At 43.2% G+C, this 15,304-nt stretch overlaps 2 protein-coding genes across 2 annotated transcripts in view; both read left to right on the forward strand.

Annotated features, from left to right (window-relative positions):
* The window catches only part of PCBD2 (pterin-4 alpha-carbinolamine dehydratase 2), a 56,513-nt gene extending 52,029 nt beyond the window's left edge, over positions 1–4,484 (forward strand). The window contains exon 4 of the mRNA XM_054978515.1: positions 1,506–4,484. Coding sequence (XP_054834490.1) covers positions 1,506–1,601 — 96 coding nt within the window. The 3' untranslated portion in view covers positions 1,602–4,484. The remainder of the gene's footprint in view (positions 1–1,505) is intronic.
* An 8,156-nt stretch (positions 4,485–12,640) lies between these two features.
* CATSPER3 (cation channel sperm associated 3) overlaps positions 12,641–15,304 on the forward strand; it is a 49,232-nt gene continuing 46,568 nt past the window's right edge. The window contains exon 1 of the mRNA XM_054976354.1: positions 12,641–12,750. Within this exon, the coding sequence (XP_054832329.1) occupies positions 12,641–12,750 (110 nt within the window). The remainder of the gene's footprint in view (positions 12,751–15,304) is intronic.

A 15,304-nucleotide genomic window follows, 5' to 3' on the forward strand; every position in this document is an offset into this window, starting at 1 on the left:
TCCCATCTGCTTCTTTCTCTCAGCTTCCCAAAGTGAGACAGATCTTTGCATGTGGTAGGATGGAAGAATGCTTGAAAGGTAGTGATGGCTAAGTCCTATTTGTAAAAATCTTCATCGGGCACAGTTTTTTTGAAAGCATACCAAGTACTTGAGGCTGAAGATGAGCAATAATTCTAAACAGCTGAAAGTAGCTTAATGGAGGCATAACTTTCTGTGTCATATGTTCTTTTATTCCACTGTTGCTTCTGATCAAACACATGGTGCATGTGTTCAAACCAATATAAAACCTTACTAAAGATAAAATGGGATGTATCTCCACACCATGGGCATCAGTTGGTCTTTCAAACTCTGCAAAAACTGTCTCAATCAGAGTCCCATTTAAAGTGGAGAAAAGTAAGTTACTTTTCATGCATACTATCAAATATTTCAAGTAACATTTTCCAAATTATACTTGCAGTTAAAAATATTTGCAAAAAGAATTCAGGAGTCTTAACAATAATAGTATCACACGTGTTTCTCAACCTCTGGCTTCCAAAACAAGGCACACATACACAAAACCCCCTTATAGATTAAGAAAGATTTGTGGGGAAACACCTTGAAATAAAAAACACAAGGAAGAACCTCAGACTTAATGAAGAGAGGCTCATGATGTGTGCTTTATGAGTACTGTTTTCCAACCTTTCACATTTCATTGTGAGAAATGTTTACTTTCAGATAAATATTTATGAGACATCTTAAACCAAATCTAAGGGTGGCTTGTATGGCCACATATATACAGCATACTTTCTGATAATAACAAACTGCTATGTTTGCATCGAAATTTATATTCAGTAGTACTGGAAAGCAGGCAGGCAAAATAAGCACATTTTAGCTGTTCCCGAAATAGCTTAAATATCATCTTAGAGATGGAGAAAGATCATCTAGACGTAAGAGCTGTATTCCACCTTCCACCCACCGCATGACCTCTGCTTTCTGGCTAAAAAGGAACATTTCGTAAAGCAGCACACATTATTCCAGAGTGGGAAAATATAAATAATCCCTTGCAAGCAGCTGCTGATCATAGCATTCTGTATTGCCAGTTTCTTTACCTTTAGGATGCTGGTTTGAGTCACATAGCTTGGCAATTGCAGTTGAGTTGGTGACCTGATTTCCTTCTGAAACGGTTTTTAACGAATGAGTAACTTAATTGGACACCTCTCTCTGGAAGAAGCACAAGAATCCCAGACCTAAATCATTCCATGCTCTATGCTGGAGCTCTTGTTGGTTAGTCTCCAAGTTCTCTCAAGGCTGCTCACCTGACAGCTGTGTTATGTGATGCTTTTTATTTGAAAAAGCTGTGCCATTCCAGCCTACAGTCAGCAGAAAGGATTTCTTAAAAATCAATTTGTAAATATACAAATCAAAATACATGAGAAAATGTTTCAGTCTGAATCTGGATCTGGTCAGCCTGCATAGAGTACATTGGCCGATGAAGTATAATGTTCTTTCTCCTCCCTTGTTAACAGGTCCAGATAACTCTCATTTCCCATGACTGCGGAGGGCTGACAAAACGAGATGTCAAGCTGGCTCAGTTTATTGATAAAGCTGCTGCAACTGTCTAACAATGGGGTGTTGAAATCATCACGGAACCGCATTTCTTTCAAAATGATTTCCCTTTGCATTGTATGAGACGATTATTCATTCTTCTCTGTTTCTGTGATTTTGAGGCTTAAATTAGCTCCTTGCTTTGGGACCATACCTAGTATATGCTAGTCTCCTATAGACAGATGCAGAGATAGAAATATGCATTCTGGGAGAATTCTTAGGCATGTAGAATAAAGAAGACTAAGGTACTTGTAACCTTCTGTTTTTCTGCATCATTGGCAGCCTAACTTTACTTCTCCTACCCTGGATTACTGAAGACTTTGAACTTAGCCTTTACACTTAAGTTGATATCATTACTTGTATACACAAAGGTCATAATAATTTATGATTACAAAGAGGGAGGGCACAATCCAGTCAAAATTAAGCTCACTGGTTTTATGTGCTAACCTTGTATTATGGATTAGGACATATTTTAAGAATTAGATGCCAGCTTCTTCCTACTTGTGATCCAGTGTTGTGTAGTGGTTAGAGTATTGGACTAGGACCTGAGAGACTCCAGGTTCGAATCCTCATCCTGTCACGGAAGCTTGCTGGGTGATGCTGGGTCAGTCATACACTCTCAGCTTAGGCTAACCCAACCGCAAAGCGCAATGATGTCACTTCCGGGAAGTGATGTCATCATGCTGCACATGCACGCCCCCCCCCCCAGCGCAACCATGCTCCGCAGGAACGGTCCTGCACTCCACAGCGGCCCAAAATGCACCTGCAGATCAGGCCCATTTTGGCCCAGATTGGGCCCATTTTGAGCCGCTGCGGAGCACGGTGGTGCTCCTGCATGCCGCAGCATTCAAAAACAGGCTCCCACGCTACACAGCGACTCAAAATGGGCCCAATCCGGGCCAAAACAGGCCTGTTTTGAGACGCTGCAGAGCGCTCCTGTGCTCCACAGCGCCTCAAAATGGGCCTGATCCACGGGAGCTGCAGCTCCACAGGGGAGTGCGCACGGAGGGTACGCGCCCTCCCGCTGGCCAGGTAAGTGGGGGTGGGGTGTGGGGGCGAGGGCGGGGGATCCCCTGCCCCCACAAGGGGTCTGGCACCCCTACATTGCAATGTTGTTGTTTAAAAAGAGAAAGAGAAAACAACCTGGACTAAGAAAACAGGAAACACAACACTCTTCTGCAGAATCTTGTGTTTTAAGAGGGCATATTTACTGCTGAGGTCACAGAACACATTGACAAAATTAAGGCTGAGAGTGGTGAGGGAAGAAAGTGGGGCAAAGGATGTAGTTGCATATTGCTGTTCAACCAGTCAGGACCCAAGGGGATGAAGGGAAGGGCAAAAGGCAAGGCCAGGGCTAACGTTGGAGAAAATATTCTGCAATGCAAAAGGCTATCTTTTAACTTTGGTGTAAAAAAAATGGAATATGTGTGGAAAACTGAGAGGGAAATTAATTCTGCAGCTGATACAGTCTTTTACCATGCAGAACACAAAAAGTCTGGAAAGCAATTTGGAGACTGAACCAAAGTATTTTGACCATGTGTGCAGAACTCCATAGAGACATAGAAGCTGTATGGGGCCAGAACCCGCAAAAAAACCCTGTGCGGAAACAGCTGGAGTAAGTCTTTATATGAGTTCGCCATAGTCTCTTGGGAATAGAGCTACACTCTGGTTCCTAACAGTACCTGCAAAGGTTTTGGACAGATTTTTTTTTGTTCAGTATTTTTCAGATTTTCTCACAAAAGGTACTTTTTAAAAATAACTGAAAAGGAAAGATGATTTGGATTTAAGAACCTCTTAAGTCCTCACTGTAGCTGTTTTATTAAGGTAGGTTAAAGCTTATGTATGATGGTTGATGATCTTACTGCTTGGGATGTTTTGTTCTGAACTTTCCAAGAGCTTTAGACACAAACCACTTTTACTTCATTTTAGGTTTTAGATATAGGACTGTTCCTAATTAGGAACAGCAGGATGAGTGCTTTTTTCAAATGCATTTTGCTAGGAATGTCAGCCTTTTCAAATAACTATTGTTATCAGATTGACTAAATGATTGGCAAATTCTGGAAGAATGTCACCAAGCCTAGGGTTTATTTATTTATTTAATTATTTGATAGTTATACCTCTTCTCTTTGGTTAAAAACTCAAAAGTTGTTCACATTGATCAATTATATCAATTAAAATCAGTAAAACATAAGAAAAATCCAATAAAATCCAAACAAAACATACAACATAATACAGATACATAAAATCACACTAATACCAGCCCTAGACCATAAAACCTTACAGATAAACATCAATATTACCAGTAATTACAGTACCCAGTATGGTTACTATCTACAAGGAAACTAGATGTGGACTAGAAGGCTGCCAATATTTCAGTGCATATTATTTAGGTTTATGGTAGTTCTGGGTGTTGATTGGCATGTAAATATTTCCTTTTGGCAGCATTTTAAATGGATCATGAATTACTTAATTAATAAATCGAACGGCAGTAATAGTAAGCAGTTTGAACCATTGATTTTTGTGATCTGAAAACTCAGGCTGTTTCATATTGGCATATGTACACTCAAATTAAATATCTTTCAGATGAATTTTCTTATTCTTGTAGGAAGATTTAATTTTTTTTTACTTTTTTTGCTTCATTTCTACCCCGTCTTTCTCCCCTGTGGTAACCCAAAGCAGTTTACATCATTCTCCATTTTATTCTCACAACAATCCTATAAGGTAGGTTATACTGAGTGTCTGTGACTGGCCCAAGGTCACCTAGCGAGCAGAACGGGGATTTAAAGCAGGGGTTCCCAGATCCTGGTATGAGATTGTAACCACTATACCACACTAGTATATGAGGTATAAGCTGAGTGCTATGACAAAATATTTAAATAAATACAATTTAACAAACCCTACTGGTGACTTCTCCTTGTTTTATTTATAGCTCACCTTTCTCACTGGGAACTTCTTCAAAGTCTTTCATAGTGGTGTTTCATTTGGATTCAGTATTTCCCTTTTTTCTTCTTCTCTGGGACTCTGCTCCCCTCTCTTTTAGCCTTTGTCCATGGCAAAAACTCCATTTTAAAAAGTGCCAGGATTGCAGTGGAAAACTACCATTAATGAACAGCTTCAATTGCTGCCTCATTTGCCTTGGAAAGGTTCACAAGATTGATGCCTGTAAACACTGCCTAAAATGTATAAGGCAAACCAGCCACTATGCAGTTCTGCCTCCTCCTCCTGTGAGAGCAAGTGCTGTTGACAGTGAAGTCAACCCCAAGCACTACATAGATTCTATTGAAATCATCTGTATCAAAACTACCTCTGAGACCAACATCAGTACTGACATCATGTTGATATTGGTATCCTCAACCTCACTGTTGGGCTCCACACTGGCCCATGGCATGCCACCACCTGGGTTGCATAAACTAAGAGACATTTCCATATATAGAGAAGAAAAAGAGGAAAAAGCAGTAATTGGTCACTGCTGCCTCCTGCTGCGGCTCAACTTCCAGTCACACAAGACCCTCACAGACATTGCTTGACCTCAGATTGGCCCTCGTTGAACCTGAGCCAATCTTGAAGACCATTAAATATAAGTTGCCCCTGACACAGATGCTCTCACTTAAGTCGTCATTCCCTTTCTGAGAACCAGTTGGAAGATTCTGCTGAGGATGCTTGTGCAACCACTCAGCATCAACTGACACCAAAGTCATTCAAGATACTCCCTATTATAAGGACTGCTTGACTGGGGTGGGGAGCCCAACCCCCCTTCACTTATCTGGATGGTGGGCTGGAAGGCAGCCGGGAGCTCCTGAAAGCAGTGCTGCTACCAACACTGCCGCGACAACCAGCTGAGCAGTGAGAAAGAGCACTACCCACCACCGCAACAGCCAGCTGGGCAGCAGGAGGGAATGCTGCTGCCAACAATGCCACCACGGCAGCCAGCTGGGTGGCAGGAGAGAGCACTGCTGCCAACGCCACCGCAACAGCCAAGCTGGGTGGCGTAGGAGGCTGCCACTGCAACAACCAGCTGGGCAGCAGAAGAGGGCATCGTCACAGCATGAGCCACCTCAGACGGAGCCTCTGACAACCATGCCTCAGGGCAGAGGTGGAGCCCAGGACCCTGCACAACCCTGCAGCTGGGGGTGGGATGAGATGCCCAGATAGCAGCGGGGCAGGAGAAGTGAGTGGAGACTGGCCAGCCCTCCAATGGGGCTTTAGAAACCCAGGTGGGGCTAAAGGGGGCAGCCCCTCCCAGTGGGCTGAGGCAGCTATCTGTCAAGCCAGGGGAGGTGGGCTCACATAGGGCGAAGCCTGGGGGAGGGGGTTCCCCCCAGGGAGGCCCTATAAAGGGATGAGGGAAAGGGAAGGCTGATGAGGAGTAGGTAGGGAGAGAGAGAGAAAAGGCTACCTATTGAGGGAGCCTGGCCAACCCAGTGGTAGGGGCCACTCTTGGTACTGTGACTATTTCATTACCATCATGCCTAATGGAATAGATACCACAATCAACATTGTGGCCACTGCAATTCTCAATCTCCATCCTCAGTATCCAGACAACACTGTTTCTGTTGCTTTCCATCCTGCTATTCCCTCAGGCATCAGTCTCCTTCCTATAGACTGTGACATGATTGGTCTCCATCTCAGTGCTGCTGTCCATCACCATATCAATGGTCCCATGACTACCACTCTCCATACTGGTGTTCTTCTTGATCTTGTTCCCACTCCCTGGATTGATACACTGCTTCAGCCTATGATACTGGCTTCTCCACCTGAACCACACCAACAGCAACTATGTTGATGGTTTCTGGCTCATCAACAGCCCCTACACTGATGCCTCCTTCTTCCCATAGTCTATCTATATCAAACAACTACTGTGGCTAGCTGTTGCCCTGCAAATTCAAATGGAAAAGGAGGCTCTACTCAAGTTGGACCCAATACTAGGGATAGTGGACTCTTGACAGCCACCCACCAGTAGCCCTCCCACCCAGGGCTGGATTGAGGGGGGCAGGGGGGTAGTCTGGCCACGGCTCCGCCAAAGAGGGGGTGCTGGGCGCAGCTGCCAGCCATCAGGAGCGCGCCGGCGGCAGCGCGGGCAACTGAGCGGCTGCCCGCACCATTCATCTGCCCAGCAGGACAGGGAGCGCATGGCAAGCTGGCCGCCCCCTCAGCTGGGCAGGTGAATGGCACGGAGAGCTGGGAGGCTGCCCGCGCCACTCGCCTGCCCTGCTGAGGGGGCAGCCAGCTTGCCGTGCGCTCCCTGTCCTTCAGGACAGGCGAATGGCACAGACAGCCTCCCAGCCCTCCGTGCCATTCGCCTGCCCGGCTGAGGGGGCAGCCAGCTTGCCGTGCACTCCCTGTCCTGCTGGTCAAGTGAGTGGCACAGAGGGCTGGGAGGCCACCTGCGCCATTCGCCTGCTCTGCAGGACAGGGAGCGCATGGCAAGCTGGCTTCCCCCTCAGCCAGGCAGGCAAGTGGTGCAGGTGGCCTCCCAGCCGCTGGCGCTGCCGCCGCTCAGCTGGCAACACGCCCACCCCTCATGATGATGTCACGATGTGACATCATCATTCAGCGTCAGAAGTGCACGCACGCTGTGCGTGCTCATGAGGGCAGCCGGACTTGGGTTGTCCCGGGCGCTGGGAACCCTAGATCCAGCCCTGCTCCCACCAGTACAATAGAGGCTGCTCCTGTACTAAGCTGGTAGGTAAAAAGAAAAAATTCACAGGAGTAATGAGGCAATATATATCAAGTTAAAGGCTGTATAAAGCTTAATAATCTAGTGCAATATGCTACAATAAGTTTCATACATTATATCACAATTTGAAACAAGATATATAGGTCTGCAGAATGACCCAAGTATAATACAAAAGTTTCAGAGTCCAGACAGTACAATATCCGTGTATCTTCCTTTAAGTTTCCAAAAGCAAAGTGTCTTTCTTCAGAGTGAAGTAACAATGTATCTTTCCTGTAAATTTCTAAAGTAAAATTCCTGGATGAAAAAACAGTATCCAAATCCGTTCTCCTCCTCTTCACAGACTCCTCCTTGATGTCTGTGAGAGATCAGAATGCAGTAATCTAAGGGCCGGCTGAAAAGCTTAGATTTCGTCCCTTTGTCTTGCTTCATCAGGGGCATGATACTCCACTGTAATTCTCATGTAGAAAAATTTACTTTCTCCTATACACTTGCTTCAATGTCTGGGCATGGGCGGCAGTACATTCTTATGCGCGCACCAAGAATGGTGACTTTCTAAAGATGATCTGGGACTTGCTCACAATGACTATGCCCCTGGGCCTTACTCCTTCTGCATCCAGGCCACATCTACCAGATACTGGTGCACCTACTTTGAGAGCACCAAGCAATTCCTCTTCCTCTAATGAGGGTTCTACCTGGAGGTCCCTCCAACAAACCAGTCATTTTTCTCAGGTCTGAAATTCCAGCCTGTCAATTCAAACAATCCTCTGACACCAAAAGCTTTTGAGGCTCAGAGCAATTTCTCTCGTCCCTCCCACCCCACCTCTTTCAGTAGTCCCCTGCATGGGAGCTCATCATTATTAACCAGTGGGTGCTTACCATAGACTGTATGCCATAGAATTCAACATCCCACCAGCGATCAGTGTCTTCAGATCCACACACAGCCATCCACCATTCTCTCTTTTTTTAAAAAAAAATTATTGGATGGGTTTACAAATATAAACATACAAGTCATTATCATTTTCCACCCCATTGCATTTTCCCCATCCCCCCCCCGCTTTTTCTAGTGACTCCCAACAGTTTTCCATCCCCAACTTAATCTAAAGAATATATCATATACCATATAAATTCTTAAAATCTATTATAATATATATAATATATATCTAATCTATCTACTTTTATTAACTATCTTGATTTAATACTTATCTAAATTAAGAGTATGACAATTATATAAGTATATAGTAAGTACATATATATATATATATATATATATATATATATATATATATATATATATATATATATATATATATATACTATTCCTTAAATACCTATTATCTATATTATAAATCTATTACTTCTGTTACATCATTAAAATATCATATAATACTCCCTATTACCCATACAATCTTGTTATTCAATCTTATTCTTTTCCAAATAATTATACTATCTTACTCTTAACTTTATAATACTACAATACTATAACTCTATAACTATACTAATCCATTAAAATATAATAATATACCCCCTTTTAACCTTAAGTAAGTTTCTATCTCCGCTTAACAACTATCCAAAGACCACAATTTCCCCTTCAAGTCCCACTTTTTCTCCACATATTTCTTGAATTTTTCCCAGCTTGCAGTCTCCTGGCCCCACCCACTCCATCCCCACCTGGGGTGTGGCATTTGGTCTGCTCACTGCCTGGCTGCTTCTGAGCCTTCCCCAGTGGCTCCAAAAATGGGAAGCACAAATACTGGATGGGGGATACACTTCTGGGCAGTAGTATATGTGAAAGGGATCTTGGGGTAAGAGTGGACTGTAAACTAAATATGAGCAGTCAGTGTGATGCAGTGGCAAAAAAGGCTAATTCAATCTTGGGTTGTGTCAAAGGGGCCATAGCATTGAAATCGCAGGAGGTCATAGCTCCTCTCTATACTGCCTTGGTCAGGCAGCACCTGGAGTATTGTGTGCAGTTCTGGAGGCCTCACTTCAAAAAGGATGTGGACAAAATCGAGAGGGTGCAGAGGAGAGTGACGAGGATGATCAGGGGTCTGGAGACTGAGCTCTACGAAGAAAGGCTGAGGGCCTTGGGAATGTTTAGTTTGGAGAAGAGGAGACTGAGGGGGGACATGATTGCTCTCTTTAAATATTTGAAAGGCTGTCATTTGGAGGAGGGCAAGGAGCTGTTCCAGTTGGCAGCAGAGGGTAGGACCCGAAGCAATGGGTTTAAATTACATGCACAAAGGTACCAGCTGGATATTAGGAGAAACTTTTTCACGGTCAGAGTAGTTCAAAAGTGGAATCAGCTGCCTAGGGAGGTGATGAGCTCCCCCTCACTGGCAGTTTGCAAGAAGAGGCTGGATGAATACTTGTCAGAGATGCTTTAAGCTGATCCTGCACTGGGCAGGGGGTTGGACTAGATGGTCTGTTTGGCCCCTTCCAACTCTATGATTCTATGATTCCTGTACAAAGTGCCACCCTTCAGCCTCTCCACTGGCCCAAGGGTCTTGACCAAATGCATGGTTGCGGTTGCCTTCTCACTTGAGGCGCTGCAGCATAATTATCTTCCCATCTTATAATTGCTGACAGCTCCATGCCCATTTGCCCTTCTGAAATACCTGTCAGGGTCAACAGAGAGAAGTCACACCTTGAAACTTCTCAGTGGATTCTATTCATAAGAGTAGTTCTTGATGGAATGAGCATCAGGGCTTATCTATAAAGTGACAGGATACTATTTTTCATCTCATTAGCCATTTCTATCTCTGCCCCACACAATCAACTGCCTCCATCAAAAGACTCCTGGGCTTATGGCTGCAACTCTTGATTGTCCAGTTTGCCTTACTGTGGATGAAACCCATCCAACAATGGTTTCTCCATCACTTCAACTCCCTCAAGGACTTCCAACACATTCTTGCCAGAAGTTAGTTATGCCCTTACTTGTAGGTCAGACCCCACGTATCTGAATCAAGTTATCTTTCCTACTGTCTCAACCATTCTTAGCCTGACTAGTGATGCTTTCCTCTAGGCCTGCTCACTGCCAGCATCGACATTTAACCTTCACTGGTCCTGCAAGGAGAGGTATGTACACATAATCTACCTGGAGCTCCTTGCTGTTCTCAGTGCCCTTCTTGTATTCCTTCCTCTCCTGAATCCATATTGTCATTGACAACAAACTTTCCTCTCAAGATATCATCCTGAGCACTTCCTTTGCTGTCCATACTAACGAGGCAGAAAGGATGCTCCTGTGATGTGAGGAAGGTGCTGGCCTTTTACATCACCACACCTCCTCCTTCAGGTTGCACTTACGGCTCTATCTCATAGCCTGGCAGACACAACTGATCCCAACAGATCAGCTGCTGGATCTCACATATTACTGAGTCTTGTTACAAGTTGGCACAAAAATTGCCACCACTTTGACCCAGACCATGCTCAGTCAGATCAGTGGTGACATCATAGGCTTTTGTGAAGGGACTCCTGTTTCCTGGCTCTGTTGAGCAGCCACATGGGCATGGCCCATAACTTTTGTGAAGCATTAAACATTTGCCATAAGAGTTCAGAGGGAAGTTTATTTTGGGCAAGCCATTCTTTAATCCATCTTCTAGTAGCACCTGTTTCCACTTTAATGTAGGCAAAGGCTAGTCTTCACCCAACAGTTTGAAGCACAGAGACCACAAAGAAGTAAAGACAAGTTGCTTACCTGTAGCTGCTGCTCTTTGAATGGTCATATGTACATTCACACAACCTACTTTCCTTCCTCTGTAGAGGTAGTATGCTTTAAATTTGAGGATAAGGGAACTGAGTGGAAGAGGCACAACTCCTCCCCTTTAGGCATGCACAGTGTATCTCCACACCAAGGGAGAGAGAGATTTTCACACCTTTTTAGTACCACTAGAAGTTTCTAAGATTGGCTTTTGTGCAAATGCAGAACCCACCAGTGTGAATGACCACTTAAAGAACAACAGTTATGGATAAGCAACCTGTCTTTACCAGCTGTGTATTCCTTAAGATGGGGTACATTATTTTAATAAAATATTGATTGGGAGGAATTTTGTATGGATGCATGTCTGTGCCACTTTTCCTACAATCTTAATTTCAAAAGCATTTAATATGTAAAGTGATTTATTATCTTTAATGTGCTGTCTTTTGAAACAACCATGTTTGGTAGGTCATTTTCCATTTTACAAATGGGGAAATAATGCTGAATGTGGGTAATATGCTCAAATCCATACACAAGTCCATAGCAGAAGTAGGTTTTAAAGTCAGGTCTCCTAGATCCCAATTCTGCTTTCTATCATATTATACCATTTCCATTTTTAACTCTCCAATTTTCCCAGTCCAGAAAATCATCAACACTTGTTTTCACGATGTAAGAGGAACCTCTCAGTTGTTTTAAATTTCTGGTTTTTATACTTTCCCTGATGTGAAGGTGGGCATGTATTAAGGCTAGTAAGACCAGGAGTATGGCAAACATTGCTAGTATACTTGGATGAGACATGGCTTCTTCATGAAAAATTCGAGAGGAAGATTGACTGGATCAGCTGTGAGATGAGCATTGACTGTTGATGGAAGCTAAGAGAAAGGAGGAATGACACTTGCTGCTCTAGTCAGTCAACCAAGGCAGCTGTGAGGAGCCAAATCCATCATAGCTAAGAACACAAGACAAGAAAATAGATGTGAATTGTAGGGGGAAATGTATACTCTGTAGCAAAATGCCACTTGAGCAAAATGTGACAACTGAAGAGGTTCTGGGTTGGAATTAGTTCTGAATAAATGTGATCCAAAGAGCTGCTTTGGCCCCTCCATTGAGCACGCTCAAAGGAATTTCTTTTTTCTTTGTGAACAGCAAACCTCCCCACCATATTTTAAACTACTTCTTAAAGTTGCCTCTGTTTCCACAGGAGTATACCCTTTGGCTGAAGCAGTTGCAGTTTGAAAATTTAGCTCTAAATCATGTTTGATCATGAAGTTTGTTTTGGTTTTTTGAATCGCACTGTGTTTCGGAATGGGATCTAATGTCCCAGTAAGCATGTTTTACCTAATAGTTCCATTGCTTTAATAGGACTTTTGAGATTTCTGAATTGTCATGACTTTTAGTGTGAATGCTTAGCATCATCTTACTCAGTTAACTACTTTTCTGTTAGTTGCTATTTTATTCCAGTTCTCTTAATATTTCCAGTGTGTTTCCTTCAGTTGGGAATGCATATTAGTTTATATCTTGTGTTCTGTTCCTGAGTTGTAGATGTGACTTCACAAAGTGGCTGAGGTCACATAGAACATTCCATTTCTTTTTCTACTGTGCTGTGTAGTTCCAGCCTCTAGTGTACTTAAAGGGGAAAAAACCCTGGTTTCTCCATAAGCGATGTTCATGTAGTAAGTGTGGTTATGGAGGATTTGAACTATCTTGAAGGAAGGGAACTTACTGACAAGTTGCCACTTGAGGCTTTTAAGTCTTCCTCTGAAGTTAAAGAAAAACTTCTGCTAGGACGATACAGGTAAAATATGTCTGGAGGTACTTTTAGCATTACTTGTACCTTACCTGCTGCCCCCCTTCCCGCAGTATAGAGGGTAATCTCTGTGTTCTGACCAAGGAGTTGTCCTGTAGTGTGTCAGTGTACCAAATAGTCATTTGAGTCTTTATACATTACTGGGTATTTGTCAAGGTAAAATGACATGTTTTGTCCATTAGATTCTGATAAATAGATTTTAAAAAATAATCTTTCAGGACAAACTAATCACCATTGTAATTTAGATGCCAAATGAGTTGGATCTTTTTGAATTTAATGATTTAGTTTGCAAAGTTGCTTAATCTGGCCAACCTCTTGTGTCCTTCCATGACCAGTAGCATATTATATATCTCGCAGGACAATAAACAAGAACTTGCTTGTCATTCACTAAACTAGACGTTTAGAGAGATCCTGAGCCCATATAGATATATCTATACATCTAGATACAGATATATCTATACAGTTAGATGTATTTTGCCATGTAGAGCCATACTAAACTATCATAATGCGCTCAACTTTAGGGTAAGTCAGACTTAGACAGTTACATTCATTGAATGATTTGTTGCCTTAGACTCTCTTTTATTATTTGCTTGCATTGCCATTTTCCAACTCTTCAGTCCTAGACCACTGCATTGTTTTCTTTATTAGAGATTTGTGCTGTTTGGTCGGGGGGTTTTCTTTGTATTTTGTAATATTCTTGAGAATCAGTGAGAACCAAGAGTTATAAATGAAGTCGCTGTTCTTGTTATTGGAATTATTATATGATGTCACATTCTACTTCCTTCATACTCAACATGAGGCCATTGCCTCTTGAAAGAGACACTAGCTTTCACATTTAAAAAAGCCCTTCACATGAAGTGGTGATTGGGGACCGGGCTTGGGATGAGCTGTGGACTGCCCTGAATGTTCATGGTATGTTGCAGTACAAATTCAGCCAAAATAGAATCGGTGCAGTGTACTCAAAAATGGCAAGGATTTTCAGTTTAATCATCCAAGGTGAACAATGTAGATAGACATTGGTTTGGATCCCATGCCGCTCTTCCTCTGAGCTACAGCCTACAAATCCTGTTTGTTATATCTCTGATTTTCTCTGCTGCAGGGAGACTTGGTAGGTGAGAGTCATAGAATCCAAACCATTGTCTTATAATTTCTAGCTGTATATAAGTTGGTACTGACTATAGTAAACTGTAGTGATGGTGTAAAACAAAGACTCCTATGACCTTAAACTATCTGTCTACAGAGGAGCCACACTGGGAATGACCTTCATTCACTGTTCATCATCAGTCTTCTGTGCAGTCCCACATGAGATCTGTGAATGCACAGGCCAGCTGCAGATGTTCTAAAGCTCCCAGAGGTGCAAGATGCTTGCCTAGCCTTTTTGTATGCTTTTCTTCCACATGCAGCTCCCTCCTTCAGCTCTTTGTTTGCCACTGCTGAAGAAGGATGTCTCCTCTCCGCTACTCGGATCCATCGTGCTTTATACAAGTTAGGGCCTTTGATTCCATGGCATTGAAGCCATCTTCAAGAAGTGTTCCCATTGTGGGATGAAGATAGCCCAATCAGACAGGCACAACAAATGCCTCTTCAGCCTGGGCAAAGGACATGACAGCTTGCAGTGTGCGGTCTGCAAGCAATTTATACCCAAAGCACATCATGAAAGGGTGTTACAGCTTAAAGTGGTTCTTTGGGAGTCAGCCCTGAAGGACTCTATTAACTTTGATCACAATGCTGCACTGAGAACAGGCCTCCTCGGTTCTACCAGGATATTTGGCATCTGACATGGCTCAGAAGGACCAATCAGTTCCAGCCGTGTCTTCCTCGGTTCCATCATAGTGTCAGTCAGAGCTGCCTGAAAAAAAGGCTAAGCTCAAGTTGAAGTATGTCAATAAACCCTCAACATTCAAGTTACACAAGAGGAAGAAATCCTCTTCTTCATGTCCAACCACTTTGGTTCCATCAAGTCCATCCAAGGTTCTGAGAACTCCATCTCCGATGGTTGTTCTGGATTTTCCGGGCTGTATCACTGTGGTCTTGGCATTGTAGTTCCTGACGTTTCGCCAGCAGCTGTGACTGGCATCTTCAGATATGTAGCACCGAAAGACAGAGATCTCTCAGTGTCAAACTGTGGAGAAGATGTTATCAGTTAATTTATATCTACTCAGGAAGGTGAGTTAGGGTTGCATCATCCTGTAAGAGTTTCCCAGGGTGTGGAATGCTAATGCTTCACTGTATCCTGAGGAGGTTTTTTTGCATATGGATTGGTGCTTGATATGCTAATCTTATCTGCAGGGCTATTGTAGGATGTAGAGTATTTTATTAGCCTGGTGTTTTTCAGGACTGGAAACCAAGCTCTATTCATTCTTAAAGTCTCTTCTTTCCTGTTCAAGTTGTGCTTATGCTTATGAATTTCAATGGCTTCCCTGTGCAATCTGACAAAGTAGTTGGAAGTGTTGTCCAGTATTTTGGTGTCCTGGAATAAGATACTGTGTCCTGTTTGAGTTAGGCTATGTTCAGCCACCGCTGATTTTTCAGGTTGGCCAAG

The sequence above is a fragment of the Eublepharis macularius genome, chromosome 4, assembly GCF_028583425.1.
Source record: "Eublepharis macularius isolate TG4126 chromosome 4, MPM_Emac_v1.0, whole genome shotgun sequence".
NCBI classification, from domain to species: Eukaryota; Metazoa; Chordata; class Lepidosauria; order Squamata; family Eublepharidae; genus Eublepharis; species Eublepharis macularius.